General features: G+C 51.2%; 1 protein-coding gene across 1 annotated transcript; it reads right to left on the bottom strand.

The window, feature by feature from the left end:
- Positions 1–1177: 1177 nt before the first annotated feature.
- Positions 1178–19069, bottom strand: LOC309684909 (E3 ubiquitin-protein ligase TRIM36-like; the record flags this gene model as incomplete). Its single annotated transcript, XM_082500747.1, has 7 exons — positions 1178–1479; positions 1765–2058; positions 2600–2724; positions 3376–3629; positions 4565–4660; positions 5742–5888; positions 19040–19069. The coding sequence occupies 7 exons, from the start codon at positions 19067–19069 to the stop codon at positions 1178–1180; spliced, it is 1248 nt and encodes a 415-aa protein (XP_082356873.1).
- Positions 19070–21283: the final 2214 nt, after the last annotated feature.

Genomic DNA, 21283 nt, shown 5'->3' with positions numbered 1-21283 from the left:
GAGGAAAAGAAAAAGGCTCGGAGGAAGGGAAAGGTGCAGTGCCGGGGTTTCCTTGCTGCTGTTCCTCCGGGATGCCCGTGCGCGTCCCCTCCACGCTGCCCTCCGGGCAGGACCGTGCTCGCTGCTCCGGCTCTGCCTCCCTGGAGTGGAAAGGTCCCAGCGCAGGAGAGTCCCCATCTCTCCCCCCTTCCCAAAAGAAACTTTAATTACCGGAGAGGTACATTATTACGCCGGTGACCCACAGTGGCTGGGGGGCTGGGGGGCTGTGGTACCAGCCCTATTGCTGCCCTACCCTTAAAATGGAATTATACACTTCTAATATAGGACAATTTGGTTTTCTTTTTTCCATTTTGTTTTCCTCCCTGTAAAAGGAGGGAGCGGGGCTGAGCTTCACTCCCTCCTGGCAGGGACTGGGAGAAATGAGAAAATCAGGATCTAATTTCTCATTTTTCAAAAAGTCTCCATCTGACTTTCAGAAGCTTGAGACACTGGCGTTTTTACAATTTCAGTATGTTATACAGCAGAAGGCCAACACTTTTGTTAGATTCATGAAAAAGTTAAGAGCCCCTGGGAGATAGCCTCCCAGCCTGCAGTTCCTAGACACATCCAGGCTTACTACAACTGTAATTGAGAGCTGGAAATCTTTTTGCTGCTTTATCCACTGCACTTTGGCTTGTGCTCAGTAGCACTCCAGTGTCATATGCAAATCTATAGCCTGGGATGAGCCAGTGACTTGGAATCCACCATGACGCAAGCTACAGCAAAGACACACAGATATGCACAGTGAACATTGTACCTCTGAGTGGCTGCCAAACCTAGTATGCTAAGGGAATTAAGGCAGAATCTTACTATTGACAACTAAGCATTGCTTCAATCTTGCAAATGATGCTTTTTTTTTTCTCTTTTTTAACCTTCTTGCTTTAACTGACATATCTTGATATCTGTAGAAACCCGATTTCTTTCCCAGAAAGAAAGAAAATAGGACTCTGGACAATTAGAACATCTTCCTACTAATAGTAGAGGATGAACAGGACAACCTGCTTACACTATATCCTTCAAGCCACTTCCCACTGCTTAGGTTCATCTTGTATACTAATTGAGACCAGGCTCGCTCTTAATTTATTTTTTAAAAAGCCATCTCCTTATACAAAACATGTATTAAGCAAGAGTCTGCAATTTACCTTGGGCTGGTCACATCATGGGTATTATGGAACAACTTCTGTATCTTGTTGCTAGAAACAACTCCCACTTTCACCAGGTAGGAATAGGCTTCCACGTGAAAAGCCCAGAAGTGCTTCCCTTTGGCAATCCCAGTGTCGCCAATGATGTAATCCAGGGTTGTGTAGCATCCGGCCTGCATGCGCTCAGACCCCAGCAGTAGAGGAAATCCAGCCCTACTTTCCACAGAGGTTCTTCCTGGGTTCAGCAGGAGATGTTCACTGTTGTACCCGCATTTGTCATCAAAAAGAAAACTGAGAACTGAAAAACAGCATCCCAAAAAATTTTCTCTTAGTTAAGTATTTCTGTGCTTATAAACTATATTTTAAGTCATGCTGGCACTAGAATTCCTCGCTTTTAAAGGCTACCAGGAACATTACGCAAGCTAACACAGTCTCAGTATGCTGCCTACTTAACCTGTTTGTTAGCAGTGCTTTTAAACATTTATACAACCGGTAACTGTGTAGTAGAAGTCTGGGAGCTACTGGAAACCACCTACAGCTCTTACCACCACCAGCAGCTCGTGGACATAAGAAAACCCAATACCTGGGGCTGGAGGCGTACGCAAGATAACTTCTTGGCTCCAAGGGCTAGAGATGGATCCTTTATATCCTCGAACTCTGAAGGCATAGCTGCTGTCGTCATCGAGATCAGATATTACTTTGCTCTTGCTGCAAACTTCGATCTCCTGCCACGTTGTACTCTCCTCTTCTCTATGAAGCTTATGATACTCAAGAACATAGATATCAGCTGAGTCTGTCTTCCCAGGGCATTCCCAACTGATCAGAGCTTTGTTGTACATTTTGCTCTGCTCTTCATTGATTTCTGGTATTTCTAGACCTGGAATGACAGAGATTCAGGAGAAAAAAACCTCAAATGTAGATACATGTTGTTTTAGAATTAAACACAGAAGCCCTTTGTTGAGTGGCTACAGCACTGGGGGGACAGTGGGGGGGGGAAATCTGACTCAGTCAAAGAGTGCAGATGAGGATGGGTCTGTTCATGCACTTAAATCCTTTCTGGTTTTACTTTGAAAGTTGTATTATTTATTTTTGCTGGCAACTAAAAAACCATATAAAAACCTATTCTTTTCTGTCATGCAATCACGACAAAAAGCTGCTAGGAAGACCTAGTATTACTTAACTACAATATTTTGGAAGCCAATGTAAACTGGTTCTGAATGCCATGGCATCTTAGCTTCTTTATCAAAGCTGAAGCTAGCATTGCTGCCAGGTAACGCCTTGTGAATCACAGAGGCAGAAGGGACAATGCAAGTCACAAGATTGAGTTCTGCAACTGCAGCCCTGCACAAGTTTTGCCTCTTTCCAGAGAAGCCCTTAAAGCTATAACTCAAGAAAGACGTGATGCTCTCATAATTTACCATTGGAATGGAAGGACAAGTCACCAAGGATCTCTTCTTGCTTGGCTATGTCCATCACAAAGTCCTCGAAAGTAGTTTCAGCTGCTGGCTTGAAGCTCTTCAGAGATTCAGTAGCTTTTTGGATTCTGAAAGCACAGAAGCAGAGGGATGGCAGAAGAGGGAAAAAGGAATTCACATGGGTGCATTCCTTAAAGCAAAACCGCTAGGTTTTGCTTTAAAAAAAGTTCTCTTTTCAGGTACTTACTCACGTGTCCCAGAAACTTGTCTCTCTAGACAGAATTAAAATGCAAAATTTAAAGGCCTTTTGTACATCAGTGTAAAGATAACTAACAGGGAATCTTTTGGTTGGCAGAGCATTTTAACAATTTGGGGCATTACATTCAAAGAACAAAATAGGTGTGAAGCGCTAATGGAGCACAACTATTCAGATCAAAGAGTTTAAAGCCAGAAGAGACCTGTTAGATTAACTTGCAAATACCCGATGCAATCTCTGAGCAAAGGACTGTATCAGTGAGCTGAATGGGTTACCCTTCCACTGCAGTCCTACTGAAGAAGGCTAGGCGTTGGCGCAGGACAGAGCCCCTCCTCTGGGCTGTTTTTTAACGCACACTGTAATATAGGAATTTCTACTGAATGGTACCGGGACCGCCTCTGAGGCTCTGCAACACAAAGTACTTGCATTCAGTACTTTCCTAGCAGGTGTCCAAAGAATATGACTGACCAGACATCCCTGGAACAGTACCTGTACCTCGAACGGAAGATAATTAATAAGATACCTGACATGAAGTTGTTTTGCTGTTTGAACTAAACAAGATGGATCGGTTTCTTTAAGCAGTTCTTGAGCAAGTCCTACAAGGCCATTATTTTCCAGGAGCCCTTGAGATTCTTCTGCTTGTGTTTGCAATTTTTCCAGCCTTAAATTCTTAGAAGCTTCAGTTGCCCTAAGAGCTGCGGATTTCTTCTCTTCCAGGACATGAGATAATTTCTCAAAACTCTGAGATGCTTCTTCTTTAGCTCTTTCACTGTTGCACTAGGAGGGAACAAAAGACATTTTAGACGGATCCCACAGCACTGTGGCTGTGTACAGAAACGTACTTAGGGTTGTTCAAGAGATCAGAGCAAACTAGTCATCTGTTTGACTGACAAGACTAACGAGCTTTGTTATGCTCTTCAACACTGAAAATGCAATCAGCACTGCACCCAAGCTAGTAAGCGTCTCCTACGTTAACACAGAGAGGAAAGAGCAGGAAATTATTCCTCCGATTATGTATTGAGTTACGCACAGCGTTTGTCTAAATAGTTCATGGAAAAGCACTGTAAAAGCAAGTCAGCGTCTGAAGTCTTCATGCCCAAGACCTAGGTGCTCTTCCACCTTCCCCAGTCACCCTGAACTGGGAGTCCAGCCCAGTTTCTCCCCTATGCCCTGTAGTGCCACCTCTGATGAGTGCCCTGGATTAAAGGAACTATGAAGCACAAAGGCCATCTGCAGCAAGATACAGGCAGGGCCAGGAGCTCCTGCCAATTTTTGCCATTGCGTTTTTCAGCTCGTATGTGAGCTCCCAGCTCTGACTCTTCTGCAGGGAGATTTTGCCCTTAATTCTGACTTCACTGCAACATCCTCAAGGTAAACAGACAGCATAAATTGTGCAGCACCACTCATATGCAAGAGCTGTAAGTCTAACCCACCTCTCTTTGGGTAAGGTATCAAATAAGCTTTATGTCAATTAAATTCACAGCAGCACCCAAAACTTAACTTCCCTCTGTAGGTTGCCCAAATTTCCCACACTGTCAGGATTAGGTCTTACCGTCTGTGACTCAGAACCAACACAAACTGTTCAGAAATGGTTTTGCTGGCTAACAAAAAAAAAAAAACCCAAAGGATCTGGAACACTTCACTGTTCCATTTGGAGTCCCTGCTGTGTCCTTGCAAGGTCCATCCCCAGACAACCCACAAGCCACTCTCACCTCTGTTTCTTTCAGCAGCAGATCCAGCTGCGTGATGCGAGCTTTCACCTGGCTCTCCTTACTGATGAGGTACTCGATATCTTTTGAAAGCTTCTCCTGTTAAAATAAAACAGCAAACTGGCAGGCAGAACAAGGGCATCCCACCCAAACTGACAACAAGCACAGGTGGGCCACCCAGCCAGTACTCAGTTTCTGTAGTTACGAGGACAAGAGCCTGCCATCAGTTATGAGCAGCAACCCTGCGGAGAACTGCTCAGTGACCCGCCATGACTGGCCCGGGACATCAGGCCACTGCCATGTGCAGGACTGGTGGCACAGCCTCTGAGGAGAAGAGGTGACAGCCTCAGCTGGCTCATCCTTCCCCAGCCACAGCAGTCACCTTCTCTCTTAGGCTAGGAACACGAGTCTTCAAGGCATTACCAGAACTAATAGAAAAGCCTCATAGGTTATTAACTCATCTGTAGTAAGGTTTGCTAGAAAAATGAGTGGTTGGAAACTTGAACTTATGAGTGTCTCTGCACTTCCTTAGTTGCAAGAGTTAACAGCTGTACAGGAAAAGCCTTGCAAACAGGCGAGGAGGCCAAAGAACAGAAGGCAGGCTGGGATGGGCTTTTTTTTTTTTTTTCTCTCTCCTGTGAGCAAGAGAGGAAGCAAAGGAAGAAGAGGAGGCAGCAGCAATCATTCTTTAATAACAAAGCAGTGTTTGCAAGTCTGCCCTGTTGTATGGTGCTTAGGGAATCAACAGCTCTGCAACTTCAAAAACATACAGCGTCCCAGCAGATAACTGCCGATGCAGATTCTTCAGGAGTGCTTCTGAAGTATAAGCTAACCCAAGCCACAAGGACACTTGCCTTAAAAAAGCCAGATTGTAAAGCATTAACTTCTTAAACCTTCTGCATTGGTCAGTACTGATGCACAGTTGGCTAACATAAGGTGGAAGCGCTTTTAAGGGGTTCTGTTTGAAGCCTCATAGAAAATATAGTTTAGTTTCTTAGCCGCACACTATGTCACACTAATATATACATTAACAGATGTTGCACAGCAGCATGCCTCATGACTCGTTCAGTGTCCTCCAAACACACGTCCTGGCATCCTGCCAGGGGAAGTTTGCCCTTAAACCCGAGGCTCAGTGCTCTTCCCCCTTCTTAAGGCCAGGTCCAACAGTATTTACTTTTACCTTAAAGGTTTTGTAGGCAGTGCTTATGGTTGTTACTCTGTGGTTTGCATGACATCCACCCAGTTTACATAGACGACAAACAGGCCGCCTGCAGGTTTCACAGTACATGTTTACCCTCTCCATTTCATGTTCTGGACACATCAAAATCTGGAAGAAAAAAAAAGAGAGCAGAGAGAATGCAGGTGTCCTTCCAAAAACTGAGGTGCTCAACAAACCACCAAAACACTCAATTATCCCACAGCAGCATCTGACTTATCAGTGGGTATTTTTTATATTCTGTTTATCTTCCACCTTTTACATTTGTCCATGCCAGTGAAAGCCAGCAGATGAAAACAGTTTCACCAGGTTTACAGTGAGTGAACCTGTAGCAATGTCTGTGTACACATCACATAGCCTCCATACTGCAATCAACCATTTTGCTAATCCCTGAAGCTGTCTGCACACCTCAAGCTCCCCGCACTCCAGTTCGGAGATGTAAATGCAATACATAACATGTCCACCCTGTCAAATTTAACCCTGTTCACACCGGCATCTCTTGAAACAGCTATGAACTGTTTCTTAAAGCAAGAGTTGACATAATACTGTAATGACTGAGGTCTAAGCTAGACTCTGACCAGCCACATAGCCATTGCTCTTGGAGCAACAAATGAAACGCAGCCACCACCACCAGTCACAGCCATCTTAAAGACAAAAGGCCCCAGTGTTTCAATTTTTCTGTCTGACTCCAATTACAAGTTGCTCATGCTGAGCGCTAATTCCAGCAACAGCTTAAACAGCACTGTAAAAAACCTGGTGTTCACTAAAACTCATCTTTCAAAAACTGAGCGTGTTGAAATAACTGCTCAAAGAGGGAAAAAGTGCCGCTCAACTCCAAGATCGTGCAACAGATAAAGCCATCTAAAAGGCACATAAAGTAGCATAAACACGGACACTCAAAGCTAAGGTTGCAGACCATCTCCAAAACCAACTCTCAAGCTCCAAATGTTATCTTAGGCTATGGTGAAAAGCCCAAAGACAAAGGAAATGTTCAGGAAAATTAGCTGTGCAGGCAGACATCGCCAAAAACTGCAGTCATGCTGTTAGTCTGTGGAAGCAGTTTTTCCACAGCAGTGCACAGTCACACCTAACGGAAACTGCACACTTTTATTCATCTCCTCGTGTAAGTAAGAATTACAGCCTGCAAGCTAGAGACCGAAGAGGTCAGCAGATTACCTTGTCTAGTTCTCTCAGAATTCAAGAACAATCAGCCCAGTATCTGCTTCTCCCATCCCCACCACACACGTTACAAAGTGCTCTCCAGTCTGGTTGTGAATGAAAGCGGGTTTATGAAAGGTGGGTTAACCTTGACCAGCAGCCAGACAACAACCAAGCTGCTCACTCGCTCCCCCTCCTCAAGATGATACGAGGGGAAAGATGATCATGGGTCAAAACAAAGACAGGGAAATCACTTACAAATTATCAGTTCATTGCCAAGTCAAGTAGACTTGGATAGTCAGAAACTATGACTAAATATTTTAGACCATTCCCCCACCCCACTTTTTTTTTTTTTTTCCCCCTAGGCTCAAATTACTCCTTCATTTGCATTTGCATTTCTTCTTCTCACTCCCGCCTGGAGAGGCACACGAGGGATGGGAAATGGAGGATTACAGTCAGTGCATAACACTCCATCTCTGCTACTCCTTCCTCATTATAAGTTTCCTCTCTTCATCACAGGTCCTCTCCACAGGAGACCAAGGTGTTTGTGGCCAAGGGGATCTGTTCTCATTTCTTTCTGTCTTACTTTTGTCCTCTACACTCACAGAATGGGTGAGGTTGGAAGGCACCTCTGGAGACCGTGTAGTCCAAGCCCCAGCTGAGGCAGGGTCAGCTACAGCAGGTTGCTCAGGACCTTCTCTCGGTGGGTTTTGAGTAACTCCGTTATTAGAGACTCCACCACCTCTCTGAGACACCTGTTCCAGTGTTTGTTCACCCTCAAAATTCAAAGCTCACTGGGAACTCCTGAGGGTTTGGAAGATCTCCATTGGTGGAGAGTTAACAACCTCTTTGGGCGGTTGCAGTGTTCCAGTGGTTCCAGAGTTTGACAACCTTCCGAGTCTACTCACTGGGAACTCCTGAGGTACAGTTGGCTCCCTTGCCTTCATTCCCTCCCATCAGGCATTGAGACACCTTAATAAGGTCTCCCTGAGCCATTTTTTCTACAGACTGAACAGCCCCAGATCTCTCAGCCTGAAGAGGACTTCAGGTGTGTAGGGGCCATCGTGTCCACAGGCAGGTCCATGAAACTCTCCACGACAGCGGAGACAGGAGATGTGATGGGACACCGTACCACAGACCTATGGCACATCCTCCGCTTGAACGGCAGGTAACCGTGGCTGAAGAAGACACCAGAGGGGAAGGAAACACTGGAAACTCTTGGGGAGAGTGAAAGAGGGAACGGGGAAGGAGGGCTAAGACAACAGTGACAGGAAAGGAGAAGAGACAAATTGTCCCTTCCCAGGGGCGGGCTCACAGGGGGCGGGCTCACAGGACACAGCCAAGGGGGGTGAAGATGTCCATAAGAGCGTCCCACCCTGTGCCTGAGCTCTGCTTCCAGCAACAATGGCCCAAGGAGCTGCTCAGACATGCAAGTTTATGCACGTACCTTCAGACAGCGCTGAGTAAGAAAGCAAGGCCTGGAGTTACTAGGAACCAATTAAGGAAGCTAATTATGGCCTTCAAGCATGAACTGAAGTCCTCCAACTTCTCCAATAACCAAAGCACCCACTGAACCTTGCTCCCAGACAGAACCACTGTCCTGAGGATAACAGTTATTGCCCACCATGTCAGGGATGAGGTGGACTCTCCTTCCCAGGCCCAAGGGGGTTAAACCCACACCTTAGACTGAAATAACGACTTTTCAGAGCAGCACTGGCACAGTTGGAAGCCCATCATCACCTGAAGGGCTCTGAGCTTTGCACCAGGACAGTGCCCCTGGACGCCACGGCCGCGGCACGAGGAAGCAGTGACTCGGGGCACTTACAGTCACCGTGAGGTTCTCCCAGGTGATGCCAGACACATTGATCTTCTTGCTCTCCCAGAACTGCAGGGTTTCGTTGCTGGGATGGGTCGGTGCCTCACACTTACAGCTGGGAGGAGAGAAGCCAAGACAGAGGTGAGGGGAAGGCGATGGAGGTGCAGCCCTGAGCTCCTGCCAAGGGGCAGCGGCACTTTAGGAGGAAGAAACCCACTAGGAGATGGTGAGGAAGTCCAGCTTGCTGTGCGTGTGCACAGGGTAGGCCTCTCGCAGGTGACTCAGCTTCTCCAGAGCCTCATAGATGAAGATGATGCAGATGAGGGAGGCGAAGGCTTCTTCGGTGAAGCGGGTGATGTAGCACACCAAAGAGCTAGCGTCAGTGGCCACCAGCACCATGCAGAAGAAGGCGGTCCACAGCCCAATGCACGCCGTAGAGAGAGGTAGAAGAGTGCGTAGTCCCTGGGAAAGCAAAAGAAAATACAGGGTGGAAAGGGCAGCAAGAGGCTCCGAGCCGTGCCTTCCTTTGGGGAAAGTCGGCAGCAATTCAGGAGCGTGTCAAGGCTGCGGATGGTAAATGCAGTTTCCACGTCCTATGACAGACAGCCTCGGGGCTGCGGCGCAGGGTGTGGGCCCGCAGGAGGAGAGGCCAATTATTGAATTATCATTCTTTAACAATTACCTTGTGTTAATGCCTCGGAGGCTAATTGAGGTCAGGTCCCTGTTGTGGAAGGTGGTGTTCTCCCACATCACCCCGATGCCCTAACAGCCAAACCGGCTGGGTTTGCACCCAGTTACCTGCTGCCAGCAAGTTGGGGCTTCATAATAAATTTAATTGCAATAAGAGAGGTTAATCTCCCATCACAGTTGCCACAACAAAAAGACTGTCATGGAAAATATCCATTTTGCCTGAAAAGCTCCTGCTTTTTCAAAAATCATCAAAACATTTGACCAGAAAACTGTTTGGATATGTGGGTAAAATATATTTCCACTTACAGCAAAAAACATGCAAAAAAGTGCCCGAGTTTGTACTGAGAGGAAAGCAAATCTTCCCTCATTCCCAAACCAGAGTCATTTGTCTCATCTTCCCTGTGCAGCCCATCTCGGGCATCCATATCCTTGTGGTTTCTCCTCCTCCTGCTCTTTCACTTTAACTCTAAAAACCCTGAACCACCCATCCATCCTTCAGAGACCGAGAGCTCCTGCACCGTCACATACTAAAGCAGCAGCGCGTGATGTCTGTGACACAGAAGACAACTTAAATCTACCAACTACCACTAAGAAAAACATCTTTTCTCCATCCCTGCCTTCTTCTGAAGGCGCTCGCAGCACCTGGCCGCAGCAGCCAGCCTTACTTGCAGAATTTGTAGAGGATCTTCTCGAACACGAGGACGGGGCCGGTGCTGCCGAGGATGGCGAGAGGTTGGCCAGCAAAGAGGAAATACACCACGCCGGTCACGGATGCGCCCAGCAGCGACTCCATGGCACTCTGTCCAGGGAAGAGAGGCAGCAGCGAGTAATTAAATCATTAGAGGGAAAACCACAAGTGCAAATTCACTGCAGCAAGGACTTTTGCATGAGTGTTGTCCTCCCTCGTGCCACCCAACAGAGAGAGGTGCTCACTATGTGGCTGTTGGTCGCCTCCCCCAGCAGTCCCCCAAAGGTGATTGATGACGGGGGACATGCAGGCACAGTAGAGGAAGAGGAAGGACGCCAGACACTGCAGGCTCAGACCATCCCGAAAGTCACTCCAGAACCAGGGGGCTTTTCGCTTCACATCCCGGATCAAACCTCCAAAGAGCCTGGAGGAAGGAAAAAAAATTAAACCATTTTCGTGGAAGACCACGTTAAGTTTTCTTGGCTGAGGAAGGACAATCGCAAGCACAGAGTAACTTCCATTGCTAAAAAGAAGTCTCCTTCTCCCATTTTAGCCCCAGGAGAAACTGAGGCATACAAAAAAAACACAGAATCACAGAATAGTCAGGGTTGGAAGGGACCTCTGGAGATCATCTAGTCCAACCCCCTGCCAGAGCAGGGTCACCTACAACAGGTTGCACAGGACAGCGTCCAGGCGGGTTTTGAACATCTCCAGAGTGGGAGACTCCACAACCTCTCTGGGCAGCCTGTTCCAGTGCTCCACTACCCTCAAAGTGAAGAAGTTCCTCCTCATGTTAAGATAGAACTTCCTATGTTCAAGCTTGTGCCCATTACCCCTCGTCCTATCAATGGGCACCACTGAAAAAAGACTCCTCCCATCCCTCTGGCATCCTCCCTTTAAGTATTTGAAAGCATTAATAAGATTCCCCCTCATTCTTCTTTTCTCTACACTAAAGAGACCCAAGTTCCTCAGCCTTTCCTCATATGAAAGATGTTCTAATCCCCTAATCATCTTCGTAGCCCTTTGCTGGACCCTCTCCAGCAGATCCCTGTCTTTCTTGAACTGGGGAGCCCAGAACTGGACGCAGTACTCCAGATGCGGCCTCACCAGGGCAGAGTAGAGGGGGAGGATGACCTCCCTCCACCTGCTGGCCACACTCTTTTTGATGCCCCCCAGGATGCCATTGGCCCTCTTGGCCACCAGGGCACATTGCTGGCTCATGGTCATCCTGTTGTCCACCAGGACTCCCAGGTCCCTTTCCACAGAGCTGCTGTTTTCTTGCAATGGGGCTGATCGTGCCCGATGTCCGCAGGTGGCTGAAGTTTGAGGAGGACGTGGAAGACGGCAGCGAACGCTGGAGCAAGCCCTACGTGGCCATCGATTGGCACCAGTTCAGCCCTAAATATTGGGCTGGCCCCTCTCCCCCGGGTCTGGCCAGGCTTGCACAGAGCCATGGAGAAGGAGAACCATCTGTTCCACCTCTGCATAAGGATGGGCCACTTTCCTTCCCCACGTTTCCATTTTTAAAGGCAGGATCCCTCTAAGGAAGACCAGCCTCAATCCATTATGCCTTCAACTGCCTCCCAAATAATGCCACTTTCCCTCAGAAGAACAGCAAACCACACCAATCAGCCACACGGACCTGCTTGCAGAGGACCCCGGCACCCACGCAGCCCCGAGGAGGCTCACGAATGCTGCGGCGGGACTTACAGTGGTAGCCCTGCTCCATCGGGGCACAGTCCTCCCGTTCCTTCTTCCGATGCTTCTGGCGGTGGGGTCGGTGGTGCCGGTGGCTTTGCCTCACCAGCGGCATCTGCATGCCCACGGACAGGGTGTGGTGGCCTGCAAAAAAAGCAGCGTTCTCATCACTCTCGATATTGCGGAGACGGTTGACGCCGCTGCCATGATTAAACCAGCACAGCCATCCCAGGAGGAAACACCAACTTCTCTTCATTTTAGTTTCACTGCATTCCTGAATGTCAGAGACCCGTCCCTTTTTCCAAGCCTGTTTTACTCTAACTTTGCAACAACAGAGCAACAACAAGCGATGGCTCCGGGTCACCTAAAAGTGCCCTGAAAGTATCAACCCTCGTCTCAAATTCCAGCTTCGGCTGGACAACACTCAGACCTGCTCATTAAGCAGCCACAGAAGGTAATTAATTTTAAAATCTTTGTCGGCACAAGGCGACAAGAGGAGATCCAATTAGTCCCGTGATAATGAAGTCTGGAACAAAAAAAAAGAAAATCACAGCCCTGTGTCTGCAGCCATCAAATTATTCTCCTGACCTCTCCAAGCCAAGAGCAGCCTCTGAGAAAACAAGCTGGGAACTGCCCAGCTCCGTGGCCAACACTCACACCACAGATGCCGCGGGGGCTTTTTCCCCTCTGTCTAAAAGCCACAACATTAAAAAAAATGTGAAAATAACTGTGCTTGTTTATTTAGAAGCACGCCACGTTTCGCTGCAGGTGATGCGTACACTGAGCACAGGACGCGGCAGGGACTTTGCGCAACGGGAAAACGCGTGGGGCTGGTGCCACCTCTCCTGACTCACCTTCCAGCTCCTCCTTCTCATAGTGAATATTGGCAACGGTGCTCGTTCTTCCCCGGTCCATCACCGCCTCCTCGTCGTGTCGCTGTTTAGCGAGAAGAAGAAGGTACAAGTTGGGGCCAGGTGAGGAGAGCTCCCTTAGGTCCTCCCAGTCATCACCCATCCCCGCGGCCACGCGAGCCAATGAGCATCACACCTCTGCATGTCTCCTCCTTCAGGCACAGCCCTAAAAACACGGACTTGGAGGAGGTTTTTTTTCCCCTACCCAAATAAAACCACCTGTAATGTCACCTGTATTGTATACACCGTGAGTCTGGAAGGATTTACTAAAAGGGGAGACAGTTGAGTGTTTCAAACCAAAACCAAACCTCCTGCTTCATTCTTGTGGTTCCTTTCGAAAAATTAAAATAGGGATTTCCAAACTGGGGGTGGGCTGGGGTGGGGAGACCCAACCCCACACTTTTGAGCACAGCCAGTTTCATTCTCCAAACGTAATACCTGCAGGACTCACTAGATGGCACTTGGCCACAGGACATGGCCACCACCTACCTCCAAAGGCCCTCAGAACCTACAAGGGTGAAGCTTCGTCTTCAGCCCAACCAGGCTCAGGCTTCTCTTGCTGCAAGCCCGCTTTCCACACAAAACTGCATTTTTCTCCTCAAAAAAAAAAAGCCAAGGGCTGACAGCTAATGCCCTCCTTGGCTGAAATACCACTGCCAGCGCTGCACAAAGAGCATCTGTGCCTTAAAAGCTGAAGGAGAACTACAGGAGTTCTCTTCTGCCCTTGCCCCCGGGGCTGGGGAAGCATCACTGGGATCACCGCGCTCAAAGAAATAAAAAACCAACCACGTCTCACACTCGAGTCGCAACTGCAGCTTTGAAAGGGCCTCCAGGAAACCCTTCTCTTTAGAGAAGAGCAAAATACCGGAAATCTGCTTTTTATCCCCCAAATTCCTGCTTCGACCGAATGGCATCACCTGCCGCTGCGCAGCAGCGACGCTCGGGGAAGCTCACACCTCCCACCCGCCAGCCAATTTAACGAGCAAAAGGAACAAACGTTCCCATCTGGGAATGAGCTTTTTCTGGCCCCCGAGTACTTTGTCCTTCGCCGCCGCTGCCAGGTGCCTGGAAAACATCAAAGCATCGAAACTGGGCTGGGAAAGGGGATGGCGAGCTCACTTTTGAGTTTCGGAGCAGAGAGTGTTGTTCCATCTCAAGAAAACTTCTCCAAATTATTATTTTGCTGCAGCGTTTTTTTTGTCCCAGCAGGAGAGAGAGGGATTTTTGACTGTCCTGCCTCAGTTTACCTGTCTCAGTGCAACTCCTCCAGTTAGAAAGAAAAATCTTTCCCTGGGGAAGCGTTGATGTAATTGAGGATGAGGAAAAGTACAAAGCAGAGGTTCAGGTCCGGCTTTGAGTCCTCCCGGTGCCGGGGGAGGCCAAAAGCATCGCACGAGCACGCAAACTTCCCACCTCGGCCCCCTCGTCCCGTCACATGCAAGCTGGACTGGCCACCAGCAGCAGGAGGGAGGATTAATGTAATTAATCTCGCGCAAAGTGTAATTAATAACACTGATCCCAGTGTTATAAGGGGATGAGGGGCCAAACTGGGGGAGCTGCTCTGGTGGCGGAGCAGGAGACCCCCCTCCTCGCCCCTCTCCATCTCCATCCTACCCAGACGAAGCCACCGGTCCTGTGGCTCCCTCCTTTGCTATCGTGGGGGTCAGCACCGTCCCCTGCGGGGACCCCTCTGGCTCCTGAGCCAGGATTTGGGCTGTGACGGGGACTGGACCCGGGAGAGGACACATCTCCAGAGCCCCAAAGTGGGGCTGTGAGGGGGGGGACACACGCAGGTCACAGCTGAGCATCACCAGGACGTGACCGTCATCCCTTGCTGGTGGAGACGCAAATTCCTCTCAGTCTTTGCCGTGAGCTGTAATTTCAGGGCAGATTAATTAATTCCCCACCTCTCGTTTGCCCCCGAGAGCAGCTCCTGCAGCCGGGTCCCATGGGTGCAGCGGGGGGGGCGGACAGGCCCTCCCCCAGGCTAAGGAAATGCAGAAAGATGGGGGGACCACCCAGCCACCTCCTGCCTGCACCCCAACACCAGGCGCATCCGCACAAGCGCCCGGTGGGACAATAGCTGAGGTGACCGGGTGGCATGGGGCTCTGTGGGGACAGTGGCCTTTGTCCCCCTGCTCTGAAGGGCCACAGCATCACCAGGGGGTCACATCGAGATGCGGAGGAGGGGACAAGGAGGGGGGGTCTGGTGGGGAGACCCACAACAGGCATCGCCCAGGTGCCTCCCTCCCACACCCACCTTGGGTACCCCTCACCTCCCCCTTTGAGCCCCCACCCCTCCGCCTTGCAGATGCCTTACACCCCCCTTCAGCGGCCTGCTGCCCCCCCTCCTTGCACACCCCCAGCACCCCATTTTAGACACCTACCACCCTCCTTACCCCCTCCAACCTTGCAGATGCCCTTCACTCCCCTTTCCATGGCCCTCACAGCCCCCCCCCTCCCCCCCGTGCAGATGCTTTGCCTCCCCCATTTGCCCCCACCCCCTGCTCCCCCTGTGTTTCCTCCCTGCCATGGGAAATGCCGCAGTGAGCAGCCATGGAGCATCCTCCAGCCACACCGGCGGCACGGCCCGCCCGGGGGTACCGGGCATCCCCCTCCCTGCCCCGGTGCCGCTGCCTCCCACCTGACAGCTGAGGACCCCATCGGCCCATTGCTGCCGGCGGGCATGGCGGGGCTGGGGGGAGATAATTGCTTGATAACGATACTCTTAAGACATCCAAACAAAACACCAACAAAAATCACTACCATCACAAAAATGAATAGGTTTCGCAATAGGCTTTGCAGCCGTCAGCTCAGGGCAAACTCAAAGCCATGCAAGATTTTGTTCAACCATCCGACTTCTATTGCCTCTCGTAGATTTCTGCCATCCAAGTAGAAGGCAAATTAATTTTTCTTATTTTCTCTTTTGACTGATTCCCTGTCCAATCAACACACCAAGGAGTAGATGGCATGTAATGCCATTCTCCGTGTTCTGCCGTCTTCCAAACTGAAGGGAACTGCATTCGAGAAAGTGCTCGAAAGCCCAGCAGCTATCACCTCTGTTTTGGACCCGCGCTTCAAGGAGATGCAGTTTCTCAGCCCCAGCCTGAGAAGCGAGCTGCACCAGCCAGTGAGAACCACGCTGTTGTGGGTTTGCAACCACCAGTCCCCATCTGCCACCCAGTCTGGGGTGCCAAACTCGGATTCCAAAGCCACAGGCGCAGATGGCGGCAGCCAGCTGATGCTCGCAAGGACCCATGCACCAGCGCCCCATCTCAGAGCATCTATGACATCCTTTTGGGGTAGGACCCGATGGAGAGCATACCCGAGATCCACCAGCAACTGGAAAACTACATCCTGGAGCCCCTCTGCAAGCGCAGCACCAGCTGCTGCGCTGGTGGAAGAAGAATGAGCATCGCTTCCCGGCCATGGGGCGGCTGAGCCGGCAGTACCTCGCCATCCCCACCACCGCCTTCCTGCCAGACCAGGCCTTCGCTGCCGGGGAAAGCACCCTGAAGCATCGGTGCACTGTCCTGGCGCCGGAGAATCTGGTCCAAATTCTGTTCTTGCATCCGCATTCTGATTTTTTAGAATGCACAATTTTTGGGATGGCGACTGAGAAATTAGCTCTTGTGGTTCCCATTGAAACACCCATTAATTCATACAACCAAAACCCAGCCAAATGAAAAGGCGATGTTAAACCTCAGCCCCGAGGGAAAAGAAATGTGCCCAACGAGGTGCTAAAAGGCTCTCTGGCAAACCACCCCCCTCTCCAAACTGCAGTTTGCTCTAGGAAACTGACAAGTTTTCTTCCTCTGCAGCCTTAGCGAGGCTGTAGATTTTTCCACCCTGCAGGGAAAGAAACAATCCTCAAAAGCAGATGTTATTCTGCCTGCAAGGAAAGCTTGAAAATATTTTTCTTTTTTTAAAGGCAGAATGCCTAAATGGAACATCCGAGCTGGTTTCTCCATGAAAATAACACTTTGCACTTGCACAGCAAAGCAACGCTCATTAACCAATCTCGGAAAGCTTCGCAGGCATTAAGAAACACTCCAAGTAACACACCTGCGTGCACCCTGTAAGCACACGTGCAAAGAGGAATCCCTGTTTACGCACCCCGGCTATATCAAACCGCACTATTTCCCTCACAAGCCATGATGGAAACGGGCCACGCTCCCATTCCTCGGCTCCAGATCTCCGGCGATGCCGGGATCATGCCAACCCTCAGCCGCTGCGGGCATCAGCTCTGCTAACACCCCGCTGATGCGTCAGCGACAGGAATCTGGGAGCAGGAAGGGGATTGTACCACCCAGGCTCCCCAAAATCCCCCGCACTTAAGAGGAATGCGAATCTCAGGCTCCCCTAAGCCACCACATTTCTCACCGTGACCACTGCACTAACACCCAGAGCAGTTTTTAAGCAGCACGCACCAGGTTTAACCTCCACGCCTGAGAAAGTCCCTGTCCTGAGGGCTGCCGGTCCCCTCGGCCCAACGCAGGAGGCAGCAGCAAACCCCTCCAGACAGGGCAAGAGGTGCTTGGAAGAGTGACATCCAGCTAATAACCAAAAAGCACTTAAACCAACCCCAAACTTTGGAGACATTTAGTCTTGGGCCAGCAGCAGCATGTTGCTCAGTAAAGCACGCTTCCACGACTCCCCTCAATTAACCGTCACCTCCAGAGCCCGATCTCTGAAGGTGAGAAGTTCCTTTAGGTTGACTCTTGACGTCCCTTTCCCTCCCACAGGCAACGAGACCCCAAGTATTTCCACTTGAGAGTGCAGTTCCCCTTCCACGGGCACCCAGCTCGCTCTGCAGTTTTGGATTATCACTCAGCAGGGAGTGCGGGAGTCGCGGCAGCAGTTGCATCGATAAGCAATCTGTGCAACAGTTCCTAAAACAGGGGCTGCCCACAATCAGAAGTTGACTCTTTGGTACAAACTCCCTCCACACCAGTCATCACACAGGGGGAAAAAAAACAACCAAGCTATTGTAGGGCTCAGTATTACCCATTTCTCCGCAGCTGGGCAGAAATACACACTTTTGCGGCTTTTCCCACACTGGAAAATTCAAAGCATTAGTACTAAGAAAAAGACTTATTTTTCTAATGCCTCTGTTGGAGGGCTCCGGCACGTGGTCTGCAACGAGCGAATATCCACACAAAAACAAGCCCCAAAAGTCCCACAAAGCTGCTCTACCTCTTACGGTTTATTGCTGGGGTCCCCACCAACACCTGAACCCACGTCCCACCCCCCACACGGTACATCCTTTGCCATTTTGAACTTTGCTGCAAAACATTTTACCATTTTCCAGCCCTCTTTCTTGGGAAAAGAAAGAGGGAACGAGACAACTCCAAACCGCTCTCTTTTATTTGATTTGCAGTGATCTGACAACCCCAGCCCTTCCCGCTGCCTTAGGCTTTGGGAAACAATTCAAGGGTCCTCAGCCACCAGTAAGGAACGAGCTGTTATTCATGGGCAAATCAGTAGAAACAGCAGCCCCGATCATTAGGAGGAAGTCTCATTTTTCAGTCATGGATTTTCACGGGTTTTGTTTTCAGGCCACCCAAACAGGGCGCGCTTTTATAGCCATCAGCAATTAAATTCTCTGTCCCCTCCGGAAAAGCCTTTTCCTAAAGGCGCTCTCCTTCCAAGGGCAGACCCACAAAAAGAAGCCCACACTGCTTAATCCATTTCACAGAGAATTTCAAATGCAAACAACAATTAAACAGGACGTCTTTTCCCCGCTTCAGGGAAAGCCAGTAATATACACCTTGGCAACAGATTTAGCAAATCTGTCATTGTAATTGCTTTGCATTTCCCATTTCCACCTGGAGAGCAGGCTGAAAGGACTCTCATAAAAAAAAACCCAAACCAACCACAAAACATATTCCTGTCTAGGGGGTAATTTTATGAAACGATTTGAACACCTTAACGATTTGAACATCTTTTTACAGGTACAAGGCAACAAGAAACATTCTCCAGGTGAAAAAAAAGAAAACAACACCTATTCACCTCTTTACCCCAAAGATCTTTTCACCACATGGATTCCACCACCAATACACAGCTGCTAAATATCCCCGGCTGCTGCCGATCCGTAAGAAACCCTTCAAAATACAAGAGAACGCCGAGCCCGGCATGCTGACGGTGCTGCCAGGGCTGTGAGTCAGAGCTGGACAGAGTTGCAGCCCCTGAGATTGAAATCAGACCCATGTTTAGGCACAACCCGGGGTTTTAAGCCTCGCTACAAACCAGACCCCCGCTTTTCAAGAAAAACAGGGAGATTCAACTCAAAATAAACCACGTTCTCGACGCCAAAGGGGCCCTGGTCCATGGCCGTCGCCGCCCTTCGGGCCAGTTCCATGGGGCTTCGCTTGACCTGAAGCAGAACTCGCGGGCGTGAGGACAACTAGCCCCCTACACAAAATCTAAAAAAAAGGAAAATTTAAATAAGAGTTGCTGTTACTCACCCACCAAAGCCTAACCACTACAACTGGCCCTTTCACAACCAGGCCTGATCGCAGAAGAAAACTGAAATATCCCAATTCCCGGTTCACACACAAGGCGTGGAGCTGCCCAGACCCCACGTGTGGGCTGGGGAGATGGGGGGCTCTTCTCAAATCCCGCAGGAAGAGAAAGAGCAGGAGTGTTTTCCCAGCCCTGGAAGAGGCTGTGGGGAGAAGGTGGGAGGGAGGAAGGAAAAGGCTGCCCAGGAGTGGAGTCAGGGGAAGGAGAGGGCTCCATCCATAGGGGAAACGCCATTCCTGGCCACACAGGAGGCTGCGGGACCACCCTGGGGATGGATTTGGGGGCTCTCCCTGAGGGAAACACTGCTCCCAGCCATGCAGGAGGCTGTAGGGCAACGACAGAGATGGATTTGGGGGCTCTCCCTGAGGGAAACACCATTCCCGGCAACGCAGGAGGCTGTGGGGACACCCCGGGAATAGGTTTGGAGACACTCCCTGAAGGAAACCCCATTCCCGGACACACAGGAGGCTGTGGGGCCGCCCGGGGGACAGATTTGGGGGCTCTCCCTGAGGAGAGCCTGTGGGGAGGAGGGAGGCGGGGGCCGCCCCAGGGCCGGGGCCACTCCTGGAAGGGGAGGGGGGGATCTCCAGCCGCCCACGCGGGGCTGCCCGAAGCCTGAGGAGGTGAAAAGAAGAGGAGAAAAGCCAAGAGTTCCCTCACCGCCATCGCCTCTCACAGCCCCGGCCCTCCCCGCCGCGCCTCATGGCGGCTGTGTGCGGTGTCACCTGAGCGGGGGGCGGGGGCTGAGGCAGGAAAAGGCGAGAGGAGAAGGGAAGGGAAGGGCGGCGCCATTTTGAATGGGAGGAGAGGGGAAGGGGGGGCGAGAGATGGGGGGGGCGAGAGGTGGGGGGGGGGGGGGGAGCGAGGGGAGTAGGTGTTGTGTGAGGGGGGAGCGAGGGGGGAATGGGTTTTCGGGAGAGGGAGGTTTGCAGGGCTGTGAGGTGCCTGTGAGAGAGGAGGCCCCGGAGGGAGGTGAGTGGAAAGGGCTGTGTGTGAAAAGCTTTAAGGACAGGCCGGGCTGGGGAAAGGTGGTGGGCCCTGAGGGAGGGCTTGGGGACCGGGTCCGGAAGCGTGGGTTTGGGGCAAAACTCTGGGAAAGAAACTGCAGGACAGGGCCAATCTGAGTATACAGTTTAGCGAAGCTTCAAGGAAAAGGTGACCAAACGCGCCTCTTGTCCTTTTGTGGGCTGGTTTTGTCTAAGTTATTCATGCGAGTGGACTTTTGCCACATGGGATGGGAACTTTCGCTTCCCGGGATAGCTGATGCCCCTGGATAACCACTGCCCGCGAAGCACTGCGAAACCCCGTGATCAAAAATGAGAACAAAGGCCGGGTTTTGCCTCTCGGAAGGATCTCTAAGCCCCATCTCCAAGCTATTTTCAGTACCTTTCTGGTTGTTTTCTTCCCCCCCATCCCCGTGATGTTCGTCGGGGGGGCTGGCGGAGCTCTGCAGGCGGATGTCCGGCTCATTTTGGGGAGGGCTGGGATGGTTTCGGCCTCGCATTGCCCGACGCGGAGAGAAGCTGTGGTGCGGGGCTCGTTCTCCTCGGCGCGGCCCCGCCCCCTCGCTCGCGTTTGCCGCGGCGACGCAGGGGGGCGTGGCCCGGGTTTTCGCCTCGGCACATGCGCGGGTGGGCGGACGTGAGGGGGAGCACTTCCGGTGTACGGCGTCGGGCGGGAGCTGCGACGGTCGGTACCGGGGGAGACGGGGGGACCGGAGCCGAGGAGGGCGGGAGCGGGCGGGCGGGGCGGGGGGGCGGCGGCGCGGAGGTGTGCAGGGCCAGTTCGGGGGTTTGTGGGGTGGCGAGACCGGGCTGGGGGGCTCGGGGGGCGGTCTGGGCCTGTTTGGGGGGGGCGGAGCCGAGTGGGGGGTCCCCGGGGGAAACAGGGCCGATTCAGGCCACCCCCCCCGTCCCCCGCTGCCGCCCCCTCACCCCCCGCTCGCTCCCCGCAGGTGGTGGCAGCCCCGGCCGCAGCGCAGGGTGCCCGGGGCCGGCCTGGCCGGGCGCTTGGCTCCGCT

Source organism: Vanellus vanellus, assembly GCF_965231255.1.
Source record: "Vanellus vanellus genome assembly, contig: HAP1_SCAFFOLD_40, whole genome shotgun sequence".
In the NCBI taxonomy this organism is placed as follows: Eukaryota; Metazoa; Chordata; class Aves; order Charadriiformes; family Charadriidae; genus Vanellus; species Vanellus vanellus.
The sequence above is the reverse complement of the archived record's forward strand: the minus strand, read 5'-3'. Positions and strand labels throughout refer to the sequence as shown.